At 44.2% G+C, this 25730-nt stretch overlaps 1 protein-coding gene across 7 annotated transcripts; it reads right to left on the reverse strand.

The window, feature by feature from the left end:
- Window positions 1-8499: 8499 nt before the first annotated feature.
- On the reverse strand, window positions 8500-21485 carry LOC143289746 (uncharacterized). Of its 7 annotated transcripts, none has more exons than XM_076598865.1 (3): window positions 21148-21485; window positions 12369-13054; window positions 8500-9175 (listed from the first exon to the last, which is right to left on the reverse strand). In XM_076598865.1, exon 2 carries the CDS (start codon window positions 13035-13037, stop codon window positions 12372-12374), a length of 666 nt encoding a protein of 221 aa, XP_076454980.1. In that variant the 5' UTR covers window positions 13038-13054; window positions 21148-21485; the 3' UTR covers window positions 8500-9175; window positions 12369-12371. The 7 variants fall into 7 exon arrangements, with proteins under 7 accessions (XP_076454980.1, XP_076454954.1, XP_076454963.1 ...); XM_076598839.1 differs by having other exon boundaries at window positions 21119-21485; XM_076598848.1 differs by having other exon boundaries at window positions 12359-13054; window positions 21119-21485.
- Between the last annotated feature and the right edge of the window lie 4245 nt (window positions 21486-25730).

The following is a 25730-nucleotide window of genomic DNA, read 5'->3' on the forward strand; positions in this document are numbered from 1 at the left end:
ACAAAGAGACAGACAGACATACAGACAGAAACCAGCCGCCGTGGCGAAGTGGTTAGCGTCGCGGACTGACGGCTGGGAGGACGCGGGTTCGAATCCCAGCGGAGGTGGGTTTTTCGGCCCGTGGCCGGCTCCTACCCAGAGTTGAGTGTGCTGTGGGCTTAAATGGGGAGACTGGGACCACACAGTCGAGTGTCATCCACTTCAAGGATGCGTCTTTGGGTGTGTTGCTCTAATTACCTGACCAACACTGCAAGTGCCTGTATCTCTCGGGCCTGGTTAACGCCGGGATATCATTATGACAGGAAGCGTAGAGTACAGCCTTGTCACGCAGTCCCAAACCAAAATGGACCTCCACAGCAACATCGTCATCATCATCGTCATCCTCCTCCTCCTTCATCGTCATCAATATAAACAAAATAGTCTCAAAGTCTGTGGCCTTTCATGCCCTGCTCTCATGGTGACCTCAGTTTCGATACCCCTCCACTTCCGTGCTTGGGGTGAGTCCTGTCAATGTCGTCAGTGTCGGCAGATTCATGGGGGGCTGTTGTTTGAGGGACGTGGTGGCGGTCTTCACTCTGGGAGGGACGCTCACTCAGTCTGGCTCCGCGACTAAGCCATTATTGTCGTTAGTAGGGGGCTTAGTAGGTGGTGTCCTAAGTACGTTAAAACAGAAAAGGCACCACTGAACACCACCGAAGTGACTCAGCAGCAGTGCAGGGTCTCTTCTGGTGTATGGCCTCCTGGCGACCTAACATCGATGGTTCCCTGTGGACTGCCGACGCTGGAACTGCGAAGGACGAAACCGAGTGTGGCCGTGTATGGGGGAATCTAAATGAGCGGCGTGGGAGTAATGCCACTGAAACGGTGCAGATGATGGGGCAGCAAAGAAAAAAAAAAGACAAAAAAAAAAAAAAGACATACAGACAGAAAGATTCATCAACACACAGACATGTAGAAAAGACAGACGGACAGATTCACCGACACACAGACAGGCAGACAGATTCACCGACACACAGACATGTAGAAAAGACAGACAGACAGATTCACCGACACACAGACATGTAGAAAAGACAGATTTATTCACTGACACACAGACATGTAGAAAAGACAGATTGATTCACTGACACACAGATTCACTGAAAAAGACAGACAGATAGATTCACCGACACACAGTCATGTAGAAAAGACATACTTACATACATACAGACAGACAGATTCACTGACACACAGATTCATGGGAAAAGACAGACAGACAGACAGATTCACCGACACACAGGCATGTCGAAAAGACAGGCAGACAGATTCACCGACACACAGACACATAGAAAAAGACAGACAGACAGATTCACAGACACATAGGAAAGACACACAGACAGATTCACATACACATAGGAAAAGACAGACAGACAGACCTCACAGACAGATTCACCGACACACAGACGGCGAACACAATCTACGTTTAACGGACCGAGAGAAAAATAAAATTACGTGGAGAATAAAAAAATGTGTATTTCCATCATCAATGATACATGTGCTATCATTTGACAAACATGGCCATTTTCTATTACATGTGAAAATCATTTGATAAAACATGACCATTTGCTATTACATGTGTATATCAGTTGGTAAATATGGCCATTTTCTATTACACGTACACATCATTTGACACACATAGCCATGTTCTATTACATGTGTACATCATTTGACAAACATAGCCATTTTCTTTTACATGGGTATATCATTTGACAAACATGGCCATTTTCTTTTACATGTGTATATCATTTGACAAAAATGGCCATTTTCTTCTACATGGGTATATCATTTGACAAACATGGCCATTATATTTTACATGTGTACATCATTTGACAAACATGGCCATTTTCTTTTACATGGGTATGTCATTTGATAATAATAATAATAATAATAATAATAATAATTATTATTATTATATTTATATAGCGCTGAATCTTGTGCAGAGACAAATCAAAGTACTTTCGCACCAGTCATTCAAACGCATGCATAATTCTAAAACTGGAAAAAAACTGAAGACAAGAAAGAGACAGAGAAGGGAGGCTATTTTCGGAAGAGGTGGGTTTTAAGGCCAAACTTGAAAGAGCTGAGTGTGGAGACCTGACGAAGCAAAAGAGGAAATTCATTCCAATTACAAGGTCCAGAGACAGAGAAAGAACGGCGGCGAACAGTCGAGTGTTTGAATCTGGGTATGCGTAAACAGAGTGGATCCGAAGCCGATCGTAGAGAGCGAGCTGGAGTGTAGAGGTGAAGGCATCCACAGAAATAGGAAGAGGCAGATTTGTGAATACATTTAAGTACTGATCTTGTACTTTATTCTGTGTGAGACAGGGAGCCAGTGGAGATGTTGCAAAAGAGGAGTGATGTGCTCAGATTTTTTTCTTTCTGAGGACGAGTCAGGCAGCAGAGTTTTGTATACGCTGAAGGGACTGAATGGATGAAGCAGGCAAACCAGACAATAGAGAGTTACAGTAGTCAAGGCGAGAGAGAATGAGAGAAACGACAAGTCTTGATGTTGCGTCAGTGGACAGGTATTTCCGGACGGAACTGATGCGCCGCAATTGACAGTAGCAGGATTGACATGCCTGACTGATAAATTTTCGCATGGACAGTGTGTTGTCAAGGACAACACCGAGGTTCCTGACTGAACTGGAAAGAGGGATGGATGTACTGCCAGTTTTGTCCGCGTTCAATTGTAACTTATTTAGAGTCATCCAGGTTTGTATGTCCAGGAAGCAGTTGGATGTTTCTTTAAAGAGCAACTACAAATTTTCAGGGGTATCACTCTTCTGGTGTTCAGTGTCATCAGCATAAGAATGATGACTGACATTATGGCGGTTGATAATTTCAGCGCGAGGAGCAGTGTACAGTGTGAAGAGCAATGGGTCTAAAACAGATCCCTGTGGGACTCTATATTTGATTTTAACAGGTTCAGATTGGAAATGACCAACAATGACAGACTGGAATCGATCTGTGATAGAAGATTTGAACCAGTTTAGAACAGTGCCGTTGGTACCAAATGTAAAATGAAGACGGGAAAGAAGGATTGAATGGTCTATCGTGTCAAAGGCGGCTGACAAGTCGAGAAGAGTGAGAAGGGATGTGGAGGAGAGTGGTTTCGGTGCTGTGGTCAGCGCGATTGGCAGACTGAAATGGGTGGATGAGATTGTTGAAACAAAGGTGGGTTGTTGAGCTGCTTCAGGACAGCTTTTTCGAGGAGTTTGGACATGAATGGAAGATTAGAAACTGGTCGATAGTTTTTCAAAATGTTTCCATCAAGGTTGGGTTTCTTCAGAAGAAGACTGCAGTTCTGAAAGTGGATGGAAACGTTCCAGTGAGAAGGGATGAGTTGACAATATTGGTGATTGTGGGTAGAAGCTGTGAGACACACTGGGAAAAGACCGAGACTTGTATAGGATCAAGCTCACAGGATTTTATTGTCATTTCTTTCAGGATTTCATTCACTTCTGTTTCTGTCAATGGACTGAAGGAGTGGAGAGGAGTGCCGCTGGATTGAGGATCAAGACGAGCAGGTTGGAAAGACATTTGGTCTAAGATGATACGAATATTTTGGACTTTGTCGAAAAAGAAAGACCATTTTCTGTTACATGTGCATGTGACTTTGCAATCATGGTAATTCCATATTACATCTGTATACCATTTTGAAAACATGGCCATTTTCTATTACATGTGTATATCATTTTGCAAACATGGCCATTTTATATCACATGTGCATATCATTTTGCAAACAAGGCCATTTTATATTACAATTACAGATTTTGCAAACATAGCCATTTTCTTTAACATGTGCGGTCGTTCTGCGAACATCGCCCCCATTCGGTTGAATGCACAGAAAGAAGAATAAGCAGCTAATGATGATGATGATGATGACGTCGATGACGACGACGACAATGATGATGATGACGACAACGATAATCATGAAGATGATGAAATACCAAAACAACTAGCAAACAGTGATGAGGTAATTTGTTTATGGAATTTTTTTTCTTGAGTCAAGAGGGTAACTAGACATCATCATCATCATCATCATCAGTATCAATGGGACGGGCAGACTCCACGAATGGACCAGGTCCTGCACTGCCACACGTGGTGCTGGTGTGGAGAGAGAAAATCCACTGTTACACAACGGAAAGACATTGACAGGTTGTGGAGAGAGAAAATCCACTGTTACACAACGGAAAGACATTGACAGGTTGTGGAGAGAGATAGTTCGTTGTTACACACCGGAAAGACATTGACAGACCGTGGAGAGAGATAGTTCGTTGTTACACAACGGAAAGACATTGACAGACCGTGGAGAGATTGTTCGTTTTTACACAACGGAAAGACATTGACAGATTGTGGAGAGCGAACATCCATTGTTACACAACGGAAAGATATTGAGAAATGGGAAAGTCTGTCACAGAATTATGTTACAAAACTGACTCACTACAAACGACGTTCAAGAAGTTGACAGTTGATTGGGGAACTTTGAATGGCATCAAGCAAAAGCTTTATTTGGATATACTGCCTGGGCATTCAGGTGTGAAGGGAAATGAGCGAGCCGTCAGACTTGCTTGTAGCCCGCGCGCGCGTGTGTGTGAGTGTGTGTGTGTGTGTGTGGTGAGGTGTGGGAGTGGGTGTGTATGATGAGAGTAGGTGTGTATGATGTGAGTGAGTGCGGACTAGTCCCCTGACAGTCAGGCTCTTTTGCTCTCTCAAGTATTTAGTGGTTGTTTTATTCCCTGCGTTTTAAATCGTGTTTATATCTGTCAGACTACTTGGTGATGGACATACTTTTAATGTGGTGGTTTTATCCTGTTCCATGTGCTTTTAAACTGTTCGTTTGGACATTTTAGCTCTGGGCTTCAGTTTCCCATCGTCGTCCGCCATTGCTGGAGTATGGCCAACGCGCACAGTGTTCAGTGCAAAACATTAACACTGCACGCGCCACGCCATGCAAGTAAACTCGGCACCATTTGCTTACACTGGGACAGCACACACACGCTCTTTTATCTCATGATGTGATACGACGTCTCAAAGACTTTAACATTGGCTACAACCTCCCCCGTAAAAAACGATCTTGTCGGGGTGGGGTACGGAAAAGAAAAATAATACGTGTCGTTCAAGGTAGAACCAACATTTCAAATCCCGAACCACACATGATTCATAAGGTGAGAGTAAACTCTTTTAATCTTATTCATATAATCCCCGTGAAGAATCTACAGTCAACTGATTTACCCTCTCACCCGTCATATCTAAAACTGATTGTGAACGTTCAGTCATGCAGACAGAAGGCCGCTTTTAATCATGATGTGATTGTTGACCATGCTTCTGACATTGCCATACTGACTGAGACCTGGTTGTATGAGCAGGGAGACGAATCAAAAAAGCGCAGCTAAAGCCGCAATAGTACAAACTGAAATAATTCCCTAGACAAGTTAGGAAGCAAGGCGGTAGTGCTACCATTATGAGAAGCCATATTCTGGATATTTGTACATTCAAACCCCTCGATTATACATCATTTGAGGGTGTAGCATTAACGGTTGAGTGCAATAGTTCCGTGTGCCATATTATTTGCGTGTATAGACCCCCACCAAGTCGACACAATAAATTTAACACTCAGACTTTTATTACTGAGTTTTCTAATCTCCTGGATAAATACAACCTAGAAGCAGGAGACTTAGTTTTAACTGGCGATTTGATTTTAACCTTCATTATGAACAGACCAGCAGTTCAGATATACTACGGTTGCGTACTCTGCTTCACGACCAAGGGTTAAAACAGCTAATATGTGAACCAACCCACAAACATGGTCACACTCTCGACTGGCTTGTGGTTCGAGAGAACATTCACACACCCCAGTTTAAGGTCATGGACTTGGCACTTGCTGATGACATGGCAATTCTTTATGACATCCCTTTTAGGAGACTGAAGCGACCAAAATGTTTTGTTACATCACGGAACACAAAGATGATTAACCATGAGGTATTCCAGGCTGACATCACATTCTTCATGGATGGAAGTGACTCATGCTGATCTCCTCTGACAACATACAACACTGGCCTCCGTCAGATACTGGACAGGCATGCCCCTCTCTCCACTCGCCTTGTTACTGACCGTCCATCTGCTCCCTGGATGACTGATGAACTGAGGGCCGCCAAGCGTCGAGAACGACAGGCCGAGCACGTCTGGCGCTCCAACAAACTGACTGTCTCCAGACAGATTTATGTTAAGGAGCATAAAAAACTGAATGACATGCAGACAGCTGCAAAGCGTCAACATTTCAGCGCCTCCATCAGTCAGTGTTTCACGTCCAAACAGCTCTATGCTGTATCAAACCAGCTCACTGGCAAAAATAGAGAACTGTTTCTGCCAAAAAACATTCCTCCTCAGGATCTCCCTGATGCTTTTAGTAATTATTCTAATGACAAAATTGTAAACATCCGACAAGAACTGGATGCTAGCCCACTAGAGGACCGATTTAATGATTTTAAAGGAAATTTAATGACATGTTTTAGACCTGTCTCTGAAAAAGCTGTAAGAGATTTTATTCTTAAATCTCCATGTAAGAACTGTGACCTTGATCCATTGACCACTAACCTTTTGAAATTATGTCTTGATGACCTTCTCCCTTTGATCACCAGAATTATTAATCATTCTCTGGAGTCAGGCATTGTTGATGATTGTCTTAAATTGGCCATTGTCACCCCTCTTTGGAAAAAGCACAATTTGGGCACAAATCAGCTAAAGAACTATAGACCTATATCTAATCTTTCTTTCATTTCTAAAATCATTGAAAACGTTGTGTTACATCAGCTCCAGGAACATCTTGATGATAACGGCCTGCTTGAAACTTGTCAGTCAGCTTATCGGAAAAGCCATAGCACAGAAACAGCCCTTCTTTCGGTCACAGATAATCTCCTCTTAAACACAGATAACAGACTTACATCTGTAGTGGCATTTTTAAATCTGTCAGCGGCATTGACCACCAAATTCTTATCAATCGTCTTAGCACTACCTTTGGTACCTTTTGGTATTAAATCTACTGCTTTAAAATGGTTTTCTTCATATCTTTCAATCGTCAACTCAAGTTTAAGTAAAACATAGCACCTCTAAAGTCATTCCTCTTGGGTTTGGTGTCCCTCAGGGATCAGACTTAGGGCCTATCTTGTTCACTTTGTACACTCAATCTTTGTCTGACATTTTCAAAAGGCACTCATTTCGTTACCATAAATATGCACAGAATTACAAAAAGCCGCTCTACCATCTGATTTTAAAACAGTCATTACTGAACTGGAAGCGTGTGTAGCTGATGTAAAAACATGGATGGACAAAAACAATTAAAGCTCAATGAAGAAAAAACCGAACACTTAGCCGTAGGAGACCTAACTCGTCTTAATTAAGGCATCAGAAAAGGACCCAGTTACGTTTGGCCCTGCTTCAGTTTCATTTCAAACATCAGCCAAATACCTGGGTGTATATCTCAATCAAACCTTGACTATGAACGACCAAATTTCATTCTTGTGTCGCTCATGTAGTTTTCATCTCCGAAGGCCAGCCTCAGTCAGACCCTACATAACAGAGAAAAATATGGCTCAGCTGGTTTCCTCTTTTGTCCTGTCCAGACTGGATTACTGCAATTCCACTCTCGCAGGTTTACCATCTTCCTCTATCAAAAGATTACAGAAAATTCCAAACAATGCTGCACGACTGGTTCTCGCCAAAAAGAAATCTGATCATGTTACGCCTCTGCTGAATTGGTTACACTGGCTTCCAATTGAGTCCCGCATTCACTATAAGTTAGCAACACTCGCCTTCAAACATTTTGACAAGTCTCTTCCATTGTATCTCTCCTCTGTATTGGAAACATATGAACCGCACACAACATTAAGGTCCAGTTCTGAATAGCTGCTTAAGTTCCAAGGACTAATCTGAAATGCGCTGGAAATAGGTCTTTCAGAGCTCAGGTTCCCCAAGTGTGGAACTCTCTACCTTCATCTCCTAGACATTCCTCTGATCTGCATTCCTTTAAGTCAGATCTGAAAACTTACCTTTTCCAAAAGCATTTTTGTTCTGGGCGGAATGGTTAAACCAAGGTATGCCTAGTATTTTGGTAGTCCTGTTTTAATGCATTGTGTATTTTATGTAGTTTCTTTCTTAGATGTGATGTCATTTTTTCTATCTGGTTATTATTAATGGGCATGTGTGTGTGTGTGTGTGTGTGTGTGTGTATGTGCGTGCGTGCGTGCGTGAGGTTACAGTGCTCTGGCACGCGTGTGTAAGTGTGTAGGCATGTTAGTATGCCCAAACAGAATTCTATGTTAGAAAATAAGAAATATTTTAATGCTTATGCAATTTTGTTTTTAGTGCAGTTGATATTTAATGTTAGTGTGTGTGTCTGCAAGAGAGGGACACACACACACACACACACACATATATATATATATATATATGTGTGTGTGTGTGTGTGTGTGTGTGTGTGTGTGTGTGTGTGTGTTCTATGAAATGCATTTTGTTTTAATCTAAGTCATATTTACTTCATAGCTTCTATAATCTTTAGTGTGCTTTTTCGTTCATATGAATACACTGGATGTTTTCCATTGTCAGATAGCGGTTGATATGTTTTTTAAGGCGTTTATAGTCAACTATGATGTAAGGTGCTTTGAGCAGCATTGGTGCTGGATATCGCGCCATAGAAAAACTATGTATTATTATTATTATTAGGTGTGCGTGCGTGCATACGTGCGTGTTTGCGTGCGTGTGTGTGCGCGCGCGCGTGTATGTGATGAAAGTAGGTGTGTGTGTGTGTGTGTGTGTGTGTGTGATGAGAGAAGGTGTATGTGTGGGGTGGTCGCCGGTGTGCGAGCACTGATGTGAATGAGTGTTGTTAATGAATGAGTCATGGAATAAATGTTCCCCTCGTTACTAGCAATTATTTATCGAGACAACCACTGACCTGGGATTCAAGCACAGGCACACGAAGAAGTAAAAATGCAAACAAATAAACTTTCCTGCAACACCCATCCTTTGCAGAGCAGACGTCATTCTCACTGGTTGAAGGCAGGTGACGTGTGTGACGTCATGGTCCTCAGGGAACATAGATGACGTCATGTGAGCGTCACTCGTGGCGTACATATCACACCTGATATAAAGAAAAAAAATCACAGCGCACCTGATATCTGTTCACGTCAGAACACACTTCCTCACCTGATATAACTATGTACACATCACAATAGACCTGATGTCTGTACACATCACACCTGATATAACTCTGTACACATCACAATAAACCTGATGTCTCTACACATCACACCTGATATAACTATGTACACATCACAATAGACCTGATGTCTGTACACATCACACCTAATATAACTATGTACACATCACAATAGACCTGATGTCTGTACACATCACACCTGATATAACTGTACACATCACAATAGACCTGATGTTTCTACACATCACATCTGATATAACTATGTACACATCACAACAGACCTGATGCTTCTAAGTATAACTATGTACACATCACAATAGACCCGATGTTTCTACACATCACATCTGATATAACAATGTACACATCACAATAGACCTGATGTATCTACACAGCACACCTGATATGACTATGTACACAAAACAATAGACCTGATGTTTCGACACATCACATCTGATATCACTATGTACACATCACAATAGATCTGATGTCTCTACACAAGTGATATAACTACGTACACATCACAACAGACCTGATGTCTGTACAAATCACACCTGATATAACTATGTACACGTACATCACAATAGACCTGATGTCTGTTCACATCACACCTGGTATAATTGTGTGCATGTCACAATAGACCTGATGTATATAACTATGTACACATCACAATAGACCTGATGTATATACACATCACACCCGATATGACTGTGTCTGAGCACATCACAACACACCTGATGTCTCCACAAACCTAATGTCTTAGCACATGACAACACACCTGGTGTCTGCACACACCTGGTCACAACGGATGTCTGCACACATCACAACACATCTGTTGCCTGTACACATTATAACACAACTAGTCACACCTGATGTCTGTACACATCACAACACACCTGAGGTCTGCACACATCACAACACACCTGCTGTCTGCACACACCTTCTCACACCTGATGTCTGTACACATCACAACACACCTGATGTCTCCACAAACCTTATGTATGAGCACATCACAACACACCTGGGGTCTGCACACACCTGGTCACATCGGATGTCTGTAAACATCACAACACACCTGATGTCTGCACACATCACAACACATCTGTTGCCTGTACACATTATAACACAACTAGTCACACCTGATGTCTGTACACATCACAACACACCTGATGTCTGCACACATCACAACACACCTGGTGTCTGCACACACCTTGTCACACCTGATGTCTGCACACATCACAACACACCTGGCGTCTCCACACACCTTGTCACACCTGATGACTGTACACATCCCAACAAACCTGATGTCTGCACACACCTGGTCACACCTGATGTCTGTACACATTAAACACACCTGTTGTCTGCACACACCTTGTCACAACTGATGTCTGTACACATCACAACACACTTGATGTCTGCACACATCACAACATACCTGGTGTCTCCACACACCTTGTCACACTTGATGTCCGTACACATCACAACACACCTGATGGTCTGCACACATCACAACACACCTGATGTCTGCACACACCTGATGTCTGTACACGTAACAACACACCTGCTGTCTACACACACCTGGTCACACCTGATGTCTGCACGCATCACAACACACTTGATGTCTGCACACATCACAACATACCTGGTGTCTCCACACACCTTGTCACACTTGATGTCCGTACACATCACAACACACCTGATGGTCTGCACACATCACAACACACCTGATGTCTGCACACACCTGATGTCTGTACACGTAACAACACACCTGCTGTCTACACACACCTGGTCACACCTGATGTCCGCACGCATCACAACACACGTGGTGTCTGCACACATCACAACACACTTGATGTCTGCACACATCACAACACACCTGATGTCTGTACACATTAAACACACCTGGTGTCTGCACGCACCTGTTCACACCTGATGTCTGTACACATCACAAGACACCTGGTGTCTGCACACATCATAACACACCTGATGTCAGTGCACATCACAACACACCTGATGTCTGTACACACTTCGTCACACCTGATCTGTGCACACACCTTGTCACTCCTGATGTCCTCACACATCATACCACACCTGATGCCTGCACACACCTGGTCACACCTGATGTCAGTGCACATCACAACACACCTGATGTCTGTACACACTTCGTCACACCTGATCTGTGCACACACCTTGTCACTCCTGATGTCCTCACACATCACACCACACCTGATGTCTGCACACACCTGGTCACACCTGGTGTTTGCACAAACCTTGTCACACCTGATGTCTGCACACACCTGATGTCCACACACATCACAATACACCTGATGTCTGCACACACCTGATGTCCACACACATCACAACACACCTGATGTCTGCACACACCTGGTCACACCTGATGTCTGCACACATCACAACACACCTGATGTCTGCACACACCTGATGTCCACACACATCACAACACACCTGATGTCTGCACACACCTGGTCACACCTGATGTCTGCACACATCACAACACACCTGATGTCTGCACACACCTGATGTCCACACACATCACAACACACCTGATGTCTGCACACACCTGATGTCCACACACATCACAACACACCTGATGTCTGCACACACCTGATGTCCACACACATCACAACACACCTGATGTCTGCACACACCTGGTCACACCTGATGTCCACACACATCACAACACACCTGATGTCTGCACATACCTGGTCACACCTGATGTCTGCACACATCACAACACACCTGATGTCTGCACACACCTGATGTTCACACACATCACAACACGCCTGATGTCTGCACATACCTGGTCACACCTGATGTCTGCACACATCACAACACACCTGATGTCTGCACACACCTGGTCACACCTGATGTCTATACACATCACAACACACCTGGTGTCTGCCCACATCACAACGCACCTGATGTCAGTACACATCACACCACACCTAATGTCTGCACACACCTGGTCACACCTGATATCTACACACACCTTGTCACACCTGATGTCAGCACACACCTGATGTCAGTACACATCACAACACACCTGATGTCTGCACACATCACAACACACTTGATGTCTTCACACACCTGGTCTCACCTGCTATCCACTGATCTTTGCTGAGACTCGACCCACGTTCCTCCCTCTTCTCCTGGCCTTTTCTGCTGGGTCTTCTGAAGCCCGTGATCGTGCTGCCCCCTGGCTGTCGTCACGTGCTGTATCGTCACGGGCTATGTCGTCGCGTGCTGCCCCCTGGCTGTCGTCACGTGCTGTATCGTCACGGGCTATGTCGTCGCGTGCTGCCCCCTGGCTGTCGTCACGTGCTGTATCGTCACGGGCTATGTCGTCGCGTGCTGCCCCCTGGCTGTCGTCACGTGCTGTGTCAACTCGTGCTGTGTCGTCACGTGTTGTGTTGTCACGTGCTGCCCCATCAGCACGACCAGGACGTCGCCCAAGGAAGAGGAGACAGAGGAACTGGCCCAGAGACAGCGAGGTGAGTCCCAACCTGTGTCTAGCCAGCCGGTACAGACCCACCATCATCCCGCCACACCCACACGCTGTCAGTCCACCCACCCACACTGTCCATCCCAGGTGACCATTGGCGGTGTAGGTCTTCCAGGTGACAGTGGTGACCAAGAGCAGGGAGGCAGGCAGAGACAGCAGGCAGCACAGGTAGAGCAGCCCTGACCGGACCAGCAGCACCGTCAGGCCCACAGTCAGTCGGTACAGCAGGCGGACCGCACCCTTCACACACACCGTCAGCGCCATTCACCTCGCGTTCGTATCTGAAAGAAAAAGTGCTTGTAAAAAAAATAGGGTAGGTATGGGTACTTGCGAACAGCGTGTAACTGCGAACGATTCGTATACCGCTCAACTTCGAAACGTTCTTAGCTGTTGCATTTCATAATTTAACGTCTGCTTCGACCATTTTCTAATACCTTAATGAATACCCATTTCAAAGAACCAGTCAAACGTCGGCTATTTCTGGCTGTTTCCGCGCTATTTCTTCTCTTCGCGCACCACTGCACACCACGATTACAAACGTACTCTCAAAATCCTAAAATGAAGGGATGCAAGTTGTAGGACTTGAACTTTGACACAGTTTAGAATAGTTGATTTGATCGTATATGTTGAATGCGCGTTACTAGTTCTGGAAGAATTTAGAAAGCATATTGGTGACAGATCAGAACGTCAGTTTTGACAGGAATCTGCAAAACAGTGTCGTTTGCAATTAGACCATAAGATATTTTGACGTGAGTGTATCTGCGAACGATGCTGCACAGTTACTGAGCACTCTCAAAAGGGTGTTTGTGTGCGGTGTGGGGCGTGTGTGTTTAAATGTCTGTCTGTGTGTTCATGTGCATGTGTGATCAAAACAAACAATACAACAGTCTGGTGCGATGTTCCAATAATAAGTTATGTCTAATGAGTTAAAGGCCTGCTCCTGTTTTAATTGTCTACATGTACCCAAAGCCACTGCTCGCAATTAGACTTGCTCGTTCGCATTTACCCTCAGGCACCCCTGCTATTTCAAACGTCGACAAAACACTGAAAAGAATGAACAGACGAATCTTTCCTGGTGCAATCATTCGGAGAAAGCCTTCAAAAGTAAAAGAACTACGTTTGACTATCGCACGACATGTTATCTTTACAGTACACACGTTCAGCTGGTCGCTTTGACTGGACAGTTCGCAATTTCCCAACCTACCCTATTCATGTCATGCTTTGTCATTAAAAAATTCACATCGTTTGGTGGAAAGAAGTGAAAAACACATACATTCAGGCTTGTGAAAAGTGTGGTTTTGTTTATTCATTTATGTATTTATCTAGACATATCTGTCTATCTACAGCAGACCCGCTCTAGTCAACCTCGCTTAAGTCGATCCATCGGGTAAGTGGACCCATTTTGGGGGGCCTCCGGCCAGCCACCTTCTTTATCTCTGTAAGGTCCACCCACCTTTTCTCTGTCTCTGGACCTTGCAGTTAGAATGAACTTCCTCTTTTGCTTCGTCAGGTCTCCGCACTCAGCTCTTTTAAGTCCGGCCTTAAAACCCACCTCTTCCCAAAATAGCCTCCCTTACCTGCTTCTTCCTTGTCTTCAGTTTCTCTTTTTTTATGCATGCGTGTGAATGACTAGTGCGAAAGCACTTTGATTAGTCTCTGCACAAGATTCAGCGCGATATAAATACCATTATTATTATCATTACCATTATTATTATTATTATTATTAATTTCCTCGCTTAACTTTTCCTTGTGGAAGTGGATTCCTCGCATACGTCGACCAAATTTTTTTGCCATTCGGTCATTCATAATTCGAAAATCATCCCGCCACACCCATACACCGTCAGTCCACCACCCATCCACACGGTCTATCCCAGGTGACCATTGTCTTAAGCTGTCCAAGAACGTCTCCCCCCTTCCACCCACTCTCTCTTGCGGTCAGTACTGGTCAGTTACTAGTCTTGACACTGCAAAACATAAATAAAGGCCGTTTTCTTTTCTTTTTTCTTTTTTGGTGGGGATGGGATGGGAGGGAGGTCGTTACTTGTAACCTGCGATGGTCAGCAATGATCAGCAGTTGCCAGCCAACGACCTAATCCTGTCAAGAAGTCCAGTACTGCATAAAAGAAACAAAAAATAGTGGTCAGAAGTGGTCATAGATCTGTTGGAACATAGACCTTGGGGAAAAAAAAGACCCAGAAAACATAAATTTGGGGGAATGCAGGCCTAGGGGAACGCTGACCTGCGGGACTTTTGACCTGGTTGAAAGTAAAAGTAAATTTTGGGGAACAAAGACCTGGTGGAACATAAGGATACCCCCTTTGAACCCGTTCCCCAGAGCGTTATTCCATAAGGCATTATTAAGAAAAGGCATGCGCGACAACTCATGTTCTTCAAAATATCTTACAATCGATGGCTCTCGTGTTTTTACCCTTGTCAGGGTATACTAATTTGATCAAAATGAATGAATGAATGTACGTCTATCTCCTGATTCTCCCTCTTTCCCTCCTCTTCTCACTATTTCCAACACACACACACACACACACACACACACACACACACACACACACACACAAAAGCCAGAGAATCATGGGTATGACCTCGACGAAACGGTGAACATGGTTTACAGTTAAAAAAATTAATTTAAAAAAAGAGCAGAGGGAGGGTAGGGTGATTGACATGTAGATAACAGAAAGGTAACCTGCGGAAAGGATATGGCCACTGGACGCCTGAAAGGCTTATTTATGGATGGGATGTGGCCACTGGATGCCTGAAAGGCTTCTTTACGGATGGCATGTGGCCACTGGATGCCTGAAAGGCTTATTTACGGATGGCATGTGGCCACTGGATGCCTGAAAGGCTTATTTACGGATGGCATGTGGCCACTGGATGCCTGAAAGGCTTATTTACGGATGGCATGTGGCCAGATGCCTGAAAGGCTTATTCATGGATGGGTTGTGGCCACTGGATGCCTGAAAGGAAGGCTTATTTACGGATGGGATATGGCCACTGGATGCCTGAAAGGAAGGCTTACTTACGGATGGGATATGGCCACTGGATGCCTGAAAGGAAGGCTTATTTACGGATGGGATATGGCCACTGGATGCCTGAAAGGCTGTGCATTCCATGCGACCTCTGTTCTATCTTGTGACACACAGAAGGTGCATGGAAAATTTATTTACATCTGGAGTCTCAGGTTAATCAGTGTGTGTGTGTGTGTGTGTGTGTGTGTGTGTGTGTGTGTGTGTGTGTGTGTGTGTGTGTGTGATTTTGATATGATGTGGTATGTATATAATAATAATAATAATAAGAAGAAGAAGAAGAATTCATAATTTTTCTATGGCGCGATATCCAGTACACATGTGCTAAATGGGCCAGCCAGATATATCACCCAGATAGATATAAACATACCATAAAAAACAACAACAGCTCTTTGTCAATCCAAAGCGTACACAGCTGAGAATTAACAAGCATAATCCATCAAACAATAATGCTTAGATTGAAATGAAATACATTCCATAAAACACACATTTCCTAAACACACACACTCATGAGCGCGCGCACGCGGACACACGCGCGCGCACACACACAAACACACGCACGTACACACACACACATACACACGCACGCACGCACGTACGCACACACACATACACACACACACACACACACTGAATATCAACTGCACTGAAACAGGATTACATATGCATAAAAATTTCTCTGGCATAGAACTCCATTTGGCGAACAGATTTAAAATTTGGACTGTCCACTGTGCTGACTACAGAAATGTTTGCGGGAAAGGTGCGTTTTCAGTTCTGACTAAGACTGGAGATCAGGCGCATTTCTCAGGGAAGATAGTAACAAATTCCAAAGTTTGGGTACTTGAGCCCTGAACGAGCTTTTCCCTGCGCATTTTATATTTGTTATTGGGACTGATATCATGTGTTTTTGAAAGCATCTAGAGCAACGTTCTGGATAGAGTGCTAAATAGCTATCCAACATCATCTTCATCATCATCATCGTTGTTATTGTTATTGTTAGTAGTAGTATTGCTATTAGTATTAGGATTATGATTTAGCATATGAAAATAGTAAATCATTTCCATCTGTTGAAAACGATCTCTGAGAGAGATGTAAAGACTGCACATGCCGCAAGCAAAGGAATAAATAAAACTAGATACAAGTGTATGCACTGTATATAGCTGACAACTAAAAACAATGAACAAGGACCACTGAACTAATGCAAAACAGATGTAAGGGGGATAAACTCAAAACAAAAGCTAAGGAAAAAAATACAAAAAGAAAAAAGACAACATATACACCAAAAAACCTAAATCGGAATTGTCATAACCTGCGCAACTGAGGCCCACAAACTAAATATATCAATACATGTTAACCAGTAGATAAATATGATGCGAAATAAAGTTTGATAACAGATATGTACCAATGCACCAGGCAAGGGTGCAAGAAAACAGAGATACTTCTGACCCTTTCCCGGTGAGAAACGGAGTAAAGCAGGGATGTGTTTTAGCCCTCACCCTCTTTTGTTTGCTGTAGTGCTGATTGATGCATTCCGGGACTGTGCATGTGACAAGGGGGTATATATCCAGTTTCGTTCAGATGGCAAACTCTTTAACCTTTGACGACTTCAGGCCAAGACTAAAGTATCTGAGGTCTTTTTGAGAGGTTTCCTCTTTGCTGATGACTCCACTGGCCGCACACTCCCATAAAGACATCCAGTGCATCACAGATCGCTTTGTAAGGGCCTGTCAACACTTTGGACTTACAGTCTTGGTAAGACTGAGGCCATGTTCCAGCCTTCACCGTCTGGAGCTGCCAGTGCTCCACCACCACCTGTCGTCATCAACAACACAGAAATCAAAACTGTGGACAGGTTCTGCTACTTGGGCAGTACTGTAAGCAGCAACGGATCTCTGGATCAAAAGTTGATGTTGCGCATCTCAAAGGCCAGCTCTGCCTTTGGCGGATTCTCAAAGAGTATGTGCCAAGACCATGGCATCAAATTACGCACAAAGGTCGCCGTGTACAGAGCTGTTGTTCTGAGTGCTCTCCTCTACTGTTGTGAGACTTGGACCACGTACCGCCGACACATCCAACAACTCGAACAGTTCCATCAACGATCATCAAATGGAAAGACAGAGTGTCCTACTTACAATTCCTGAAGAAATGTGACCCACCCAGCATTGAGTGTATACCCATCAATGAACAGGACACGCTGTCCATATAGAGGAGAGCAGAATTCCAAAGGTGCTGCCCTATGGACAACTGAAGGAAGGACAACGTGACCAAGGAAGGCCTCTCAAGAGATACGAAGACATCTTGAAGGCCAACCTCAGAAGCTGCAACATCGACACTGCTTCCTGGGAAGATAACAGTGGAAGCAACGATGTAGCCAGGGCACAAAAACGTTCGAGCGCAACAGAGCAGCCACCATTGTGGAAGAGGAATCGAAGAACACCGGGCCCATCCTTGGACTCCATTCCACGCAGCGTCTATGGACTAACTTTTTTTCTAGTTTATTTCTTCTTTTTTCGGTTTATTAACATATACTGAAGAAACACAAACAAACAAAATCTATGGACGAACTTGTGTCTCAGGAATTGACTTTCATTTCCACATGAGGACCCACATCAGCAAATGACCTACCTGCCTACTCATCCGTCGGACACAACGGAAGAACCCAGAGAATCCAGAAACCAGTGAAGAATCCAGAGAATCCAGAAACCAGTGAAGAATCCAGAAACCAATGCCACACAGACATAGGGATAGTGAAATTTATCACATCCTTTTTTCAACCAGTAAATCGGTTGTCTTGTGTTTAAAAAGGTTACTTTCAACACATCGGATAAGTCGACCATCGCATGTCGACTATTTTGGGGGCGTCGACTTACCTGCGATCAACTCTCTCTCTCTCTCTCTCTCTCTCTCCCTCTCTCTCTCTCTCTATGTATGTATGTATGTATGTATGTATGTATGTATGTATATATATATATATATATATATATATATATACATCAGTTGGGTACCTGTCCACTTCAGTTTACTTTGATTTGTCTATTCAATCATCCATTACTCGCATTCAGTTTGGCAATCATCCGAGTCACAGTTTTCAAGCGAGAAGACACCGGTTGTTAAGCTTCGTGCCTGACTGTCGCGCGTTAAAGATACATTGACGTCACCGTGCCTTTTGGTTGGTGGGGCATAACATGAACTTTCTTCTTGGTTAACCGGTCATATCATGAACTATAATCCTGGTTAACTGGACATAACATTAACTTTCTTCTCGGTTATCTGGACATAGCATGAACCATAATCCTGGTTAGCTGGACATAACATGAACTTTAGTTCTTCTTGGTCAACTGGATATAGCATGAACTTTCTTCTTGGCTAATTGGACATAGCATGAACCATAATCCTGGTTAACCGGAAACAACGTGCACTTTATTCTTGGTTAAACGGTCATAATCATAATCCTGGTTATGTAGCATGAACTTTCTACTCGGTTATCTGAACATAACATGAACCATAACCCTCATTAACTGGATATAGCATGAACTTTCTTCTTGGGTAACGGTCATAACATCAGCCATAATCCTGGTTAACTGGATATAACATGAAATTTCTTCTTGGTTAACTGGGCATAACATCAACTTTCTTCTTGGTCAACTGGGCATCGCATGTTCTTGGTGTGTGTGATCAGGTCAAATGACCCAAGTGTTGACTTTGTGGTGGTCAGGTCAAATGACCCATTGCGTTTTGAACCAACCCAGACTGTATCGTGAACCAACTCGTCACACCAACCAGCGCACAGATGTTGCAGAAACATGAACACCACTATGTAAATTCCGGATATCAAATGAACTCTCTCTCTCACACACACACACACACACACACACACACACACAGCCAAATAAACACAAGTTCGGCACAAACACCTACACAAGCATTAACACCTTTGAGGCTCAGACAGGGCTGTATCACCACTATCTCCCAACCATTTTAGAGGAAGGAAAGTTTCAGTTGAGCTGGACTGACGACAATTAATGGTCCCTCACAAAACACAAACAGCCGTTGGTTAGAACAACTCGAACAGCCGATGATAAGAACATGACAAAAAGCCATTCGTTTGAACAGCCAGCTGTTTGAGCACAGCTGTTGGTCCCAGTCAGAACAAAACATACAGCAATATACAGCAGTACAACAAAATACAGAAGCAACGCTCACCACTTCTGTCGTGCAGTGAGCGGCACGCAACGCTGAACAACCACCTGTGGCCACCGCTGACGTCGATACTTTCCTTCCCCTTAACATAGTTCTCTCCTTCACGATTCCAACTGCTTTTCCTGTGTCTGTGACACAGGGCTGTTTACTTCATGCTATCTGTTTCATTTGTGACACAGGGCTGTTTACCTCTATCGTTTTCGGTTCATATGTGACACATGGGTATTTACTTCTTAGCAGATGTGGTGTAGCGTACATGGATTCATCCGACGCCTCCTTTAGAAACTGAACTGAACTTTGATTGTACCGTTTCTTGTTCATCTGTGAATTGCCGCCTTTTACCTGTATTTGTTCGGATTCATCTATGAGACATAGGTCTACTAATTACTGTCTTTTACCTGTACTTGTGCTGATTCATCTGTGACATATATGGGTTCGTTAAGAAAGCTCTAGACATTACGGGTCTGTTCAAACAGCTGTACACACAATGCGTCTATTAAAACAGCACAACACAATACATGTCTATTGGAACAGCTGTGCACACCACAGGTCTATCAAAACAACACAACACAATACAGGTCTATCAAATCAGCACAACACAATACAGGTCTATCAAAACAGCACAACACAATACAGGTCTATCAAAACAGCACTACACACCACGGGTCTATTAAAACAGCACTACACACAACGAGTCTATTAAAACAGCACTACATACTACGGGTCTATTAAAACAGCACTACATATCACGGGTCTATTAAAACAGCTGTACACACCTCGGGTCTATTTAAACAGCACTACACACCATGGGTCTATCAAAACAGCACTACACACCACGGGTCTATCAAAACAGCTGTACACACCATGGGTCTATCAAAACAGCTGTACACACCATGGGTCTATCAAAACAGCACTACTCACCACGGGTCTATTAAAACAGCTGTATACACCACGGGTCTATTAAAACAGCTGTACACACCACTGTATACACCACGGGTCTATTAAAACAGCTGTACACACCACGGGTCTATCAAAACAGCACTACTCACCACGGGTCTATTAAAACAGCACTACACACCACGGGTCTATTAAAACAGCACTACTCACCACGGGTCTATTGAAACAGCTGTACACACCACGGGTCTATTAAAACAGCACTACACACCACTGTACACACCACGGTCTATTGAAACTGCTGTACACACCACGGGTCTATTGAAACAGCTGTACACACCACGGGTCTATTACAACAGCTGTACACACCACAGGTCTATCAAAACAGTACCGCACTATAAGTCAATATCTGTGTCTCACTGACTGCCTGGTTGCAGTACAAAGTTGTACAAAAACCAGTCGAATTCCTTCACCATTGCAAGCAACCATCGTTCATGTCCTCGTTCCACAACGCCACACAACGCCGCTTCACACAGCATCCTGGGAAACACACACACACACACACACACACACGCTCACATCAAGCCAGGCAGGAGTCGATAGTGTGTGTGTGTGTGTGTGTGTGTCTATTTTTAGCATGGACAGCGACGGCTGTGTCTGCAGATACCCGAGGTCATGAGCAAACAGGCGAAACAATTGTGTGTGTGTGTGTGTGTGTGTGTGTATGTATGTGTGTGCTCAAATGTCACCACGTCCTGTTTTATGCCTTACCTTTTCATACCAGTGTTTCGTTTCATGGAAGGCGAGTGCGACACAGAAGTAACATGTGTTGTTTACCTGTGTGCTGTTCTTAGAGGTCCACACTGTTCATAGAAGTACCACGTACAGAGCTAATAATAATAATAATAATAATAATAATACAAAGTTTTTCTATGGCGCGATATCCAGCACCAATGCTGCTTATAGCGCCTTACATCATAGTTGACTATAAATATGCCTTAAAAGCATATCAACCGCTATCTGACAATGAAAAACATCCCGTGTGTTCATATGAACACACACTAAAGATTATAAAAGCTATGAAGTGAATAAGGCTTAGATTAAAACAAAATGCATTTCATAGAACACACACCCACACACGCACACATGCGCGCGCGCACGCACACACACACACACATACATACATATATATATATATATATATATTATATATATATATATCTATCTATCTATCTATATATATATATATATATATATATCCTTCCCTTACAGACACACACACACTGACATTAAATATCAACTGCTCTAAAAACAAAATTGCATAAGCATTAAAATATTTCTTATTTTCTAACATAGAATTCTGTTCGGACATACTAACATGCCTACACACACACGCGTACCAGAGCACTGTAACCTCACAAACACATGCACGCACGCACGCACACACACACACACACACACACACACACACACACACACATACATACACACACACTATATATATATATATATATATATATATATATATATATATATCCCTCCTTACAGACACACACACACTGACATTAAATATCAACTGCTCTAAAAACAAAATTGCATAAGCGTTAAAATATTTATTATTTTCTAACATAGAATTCTGTTCGGACATACTAACATGCCTACACACACACGCGTACCAGAGCACTGTAACCTCACAAACACATGCACGCACGCACGCGCACACACACACACACACACACACACACACACACACACACACACACACACACACACGTCCATTAAAAATAACCAGATAGAAAAAAATGACATCACACCTAAGACCGAAACTACATAAAATACACAATGCATTAAAACAGGACTACAAAAATACTTGCACAAAGATACTTGCTAGCAAGCATACCTTGGTTTTACCATTCCGCCCAGAACAAAAATGCTTTTGGAAAAGGTAAGTTTTAAGATCTGACTTAAAGGAATGTAGATCAGAGGAATTTCGAAGAGATGAAGATAGAGAGTTCCACACTTGGGGAGCCTGAGCTCTGAAAGACCTATTTCCAGCGCATTTCAGATTAGTCCTTGGAACTTTATGCAGCTTTTCAGATCTGGATCTGAATGTTCTGTGCGGTTCTGTACTAAAGTAACGTGTGTTGTTTACAACTGGGTGGGTTTGTTGTTGTTGTTGTTGATTTGTTTTGTTTTTTGTATACATTGTTGTGCAATACCTTATTGACGTATTGACAGGGTTAGGTTTACCCCTTACCTCCTGTCTGTCCTTACAGGGGTAGGGTTACCCCCTTCCTCCAGTCTTCTGTCCCTACAGGGTTAGGGCTACCCCCTACCTCCTGTCATCTGTCCCTTCAGGGTTAGGGTTACCCCATACCTCCTGTCATCTGTCCCTTCAGGGTTAGGGTTACCCCATACCTCCTGTCATCTGTCCCTACAGGGTTAGGGTTACCCCCAACCTCCTGTCTTCAGTCTCTACAGGGTTAGCGTCACTCCCTACCTGCTGTCCTCTGTCCCTACAGGGTTAGGGTTACCCCCTACCTCATGTCATCTGTCCCTACAGGGTTAGGGTTACCCCCAACCTCCTGTCTTCAGTCTCTACAGGGTTAGCGTCACTCCCTACCTGCTGTCCTCTGTCCCTACAGGGTTAGGGTTACCCCCAACCTCCTGTCCTCTGTCCCTTCAGGGTTAGGGTTACCCCCAACCTCCTGTCCTCTGTCCCTACAGGGTTAGGGTTACCCCCTACCTCCTGTCCTCTGTCCCTACAGGGTTAGGGTTACCCCCTACCTCCTGTCCTCTGTCCCTACAGGGTTAGGGTTACCCCCTACCTCCTGTCCTCTGTCCCTACAGGGTTAGGGTTACCCCCAACCTCCTGTCTTCAGTCTCCACAGGGTTAGCGTCACTCCCTACCTGCTGTCCTCTGTCCCTACAGGGTTAGGGTTACCCCCTACGTCCTGTCATCTGTCCCTACAGGGTTAGGGTTACCCCCTACGTCCTGTCATCTGTCCCTTCAGGGTTAGGGTTACCCCCTACCTCCTGTCAACTGTCCCTTCAGGGTTAGGGTTACCCCCTACCTCTTGTCCTCTGTCCCTACAGGGTTAGGGTTACCCCCAACCTCCTGTCTTCAGTCTCTACAGGGTTAGCATCACTCCCTACCTGCTGTCCTCTGTCCCTACACGGTTAGGGTTACCCCATACCTCCTGTCATCTGTCCCTTCAGGGTTAAGGTTACCCCATACCTCCTTTCATCTGTCCCTTCAGGGTTAGGGTTACCCCATACCTCCTGTCATCTGTCCCTTCAGGGTTAAGGTTACCCCATACCTCCTTTCATCTGTCCCTACAGGGTTAGGGTTACCCCCAACCTACTGTCTTCAGTCTCTATAGGGTTAGGGTTACCCCCTACCTGCTGTCCTCTGTCCCTACAGGGTTAGGGTCACCCCCTACCTGCTGTCCTCTGTCCCTACAGGGTTAAGGTTACCCCCTACCTCCTGTCATCTGTCCCTTTAGGTTTAGGGTTACCCCCTACCTCCTGTCCTCTGTCCCTTTAGGTTTAGGGTTACCCCCTACCTGCTGTCCTCTGTCCCTTCAGGGTTAAGGTTACCCCATACCTCCTGTCATCTGTCCCTTTAGGTTTAGGGTTACCTCCTACCTCCTGTCATCTGTCCCTTTAGGTTTAGGGTTACCCCCTACCTCCTGTCATTTGTCCCTACAGGGTTAGGGTTTCCCCCTACCTCCCGTCAGTCCCTCTAGGGTCTACCTCCACATTGTTGCGCAGCCCTTTTGTACATGTCACCAGCCATCCACTCTTCTGTTTTTAGCGCTCAACCGCCCCACCCCACTAACACCGAGATGTCTGTTGACACGTCTCTCCACTGTGTGTGTGTGTGTGTGTGTGTGTGTGTGTGTGTGTGAATGCACCAAGTTCAACAAGGAACTAGTTATTGTCAACTCATCCCTTCTCACTGGAACGTTTCCATCCACTTTCAAAACTGCAATCGTCCGGCCTCTTCTGAAGAAATCCAACCTTGACGCTAACATTTTGAAAAACAACAACTATCGACCAGTTTCTAATCTTCCATTCCTGTCCAAACTCCTCGAAAAAGCTGTCCTGAAGCAGCTCAACAACTCACCTTTGTTTCAACAATCTCACCCACCCATTTCAGTCTGCCTATCGCGCTGACCACAGCACCGAAACCACTCTCCTCCACATCCTGAATAACCTACTGCTAGCGTCCAACTCAGGACAGATCTCCCTTCTCACTCTTCTCGACTTGTCAGCCGCCTTTGACACGATAGACCATTCAATCCTTCTTTCCCGTCTTCATTTTACATTTGGTATCAACGGCACTGTTCTAAACTGGTTGGTAATTTCCAGTTTGAACCCGTTAAAAATGAACACGGAGTCCCACAGGGATCTGTTTTAGGCCCAGTGCTCTTCACACTGTACATTGCTCCTCGCGCTGAAATCATCAACCGCCAAAATGTCAGTCATCATTCTTATGCTGATGACACTCAACTCCAAAAGAGTGATATCCCCGAAAACCTGTCGTCGCTCTTGCAAAAAACATCCAACTGCTTCCTTGACATACAAACCTGGATGACTCTAAATAAGTTACAATTGAACGCGGACAAAACTGGCAGTACCTCTTTCCTGTTCAGTCAGGAACCTCGGCGTTGTCCTTGACAACACACTGTCCATGCAAAAATTTATCAGTCAGACATGTCAATCCTGCTAATGTCAACTGCGGCGCATCAGTTCCATCCGGAAATATCTGTCCGTTGAGGAACATCTAGACTTATCGTTTCTCTCATTCTCTCTCGCCTTG

The sequence above is a fragment of the Babylonia areolata genome, chromosome 1 (genome assembly GCF_041734735.1).
Source record: "Babylonia areolata isolate BAREFJ2019XMU chromosome 1, ASM4173473v1, whole genome shotgun sequence".
Lineage (NCBI taxonomy): Eukaryota > Metazoa > Mollusca > Gastropoda > Neogastropoda > Buccinidae > Babylonia > Babylonia areolata.

Coding starts and splice junctions, on each gene's coding strand:
- LOC143289746 (XM_076598865.1), bottom strand. CDS start 13,037: ATGGCGCTGACGGTGTGTGTGAAGGGTGCGGTCCGCCTGCTGTACCGA.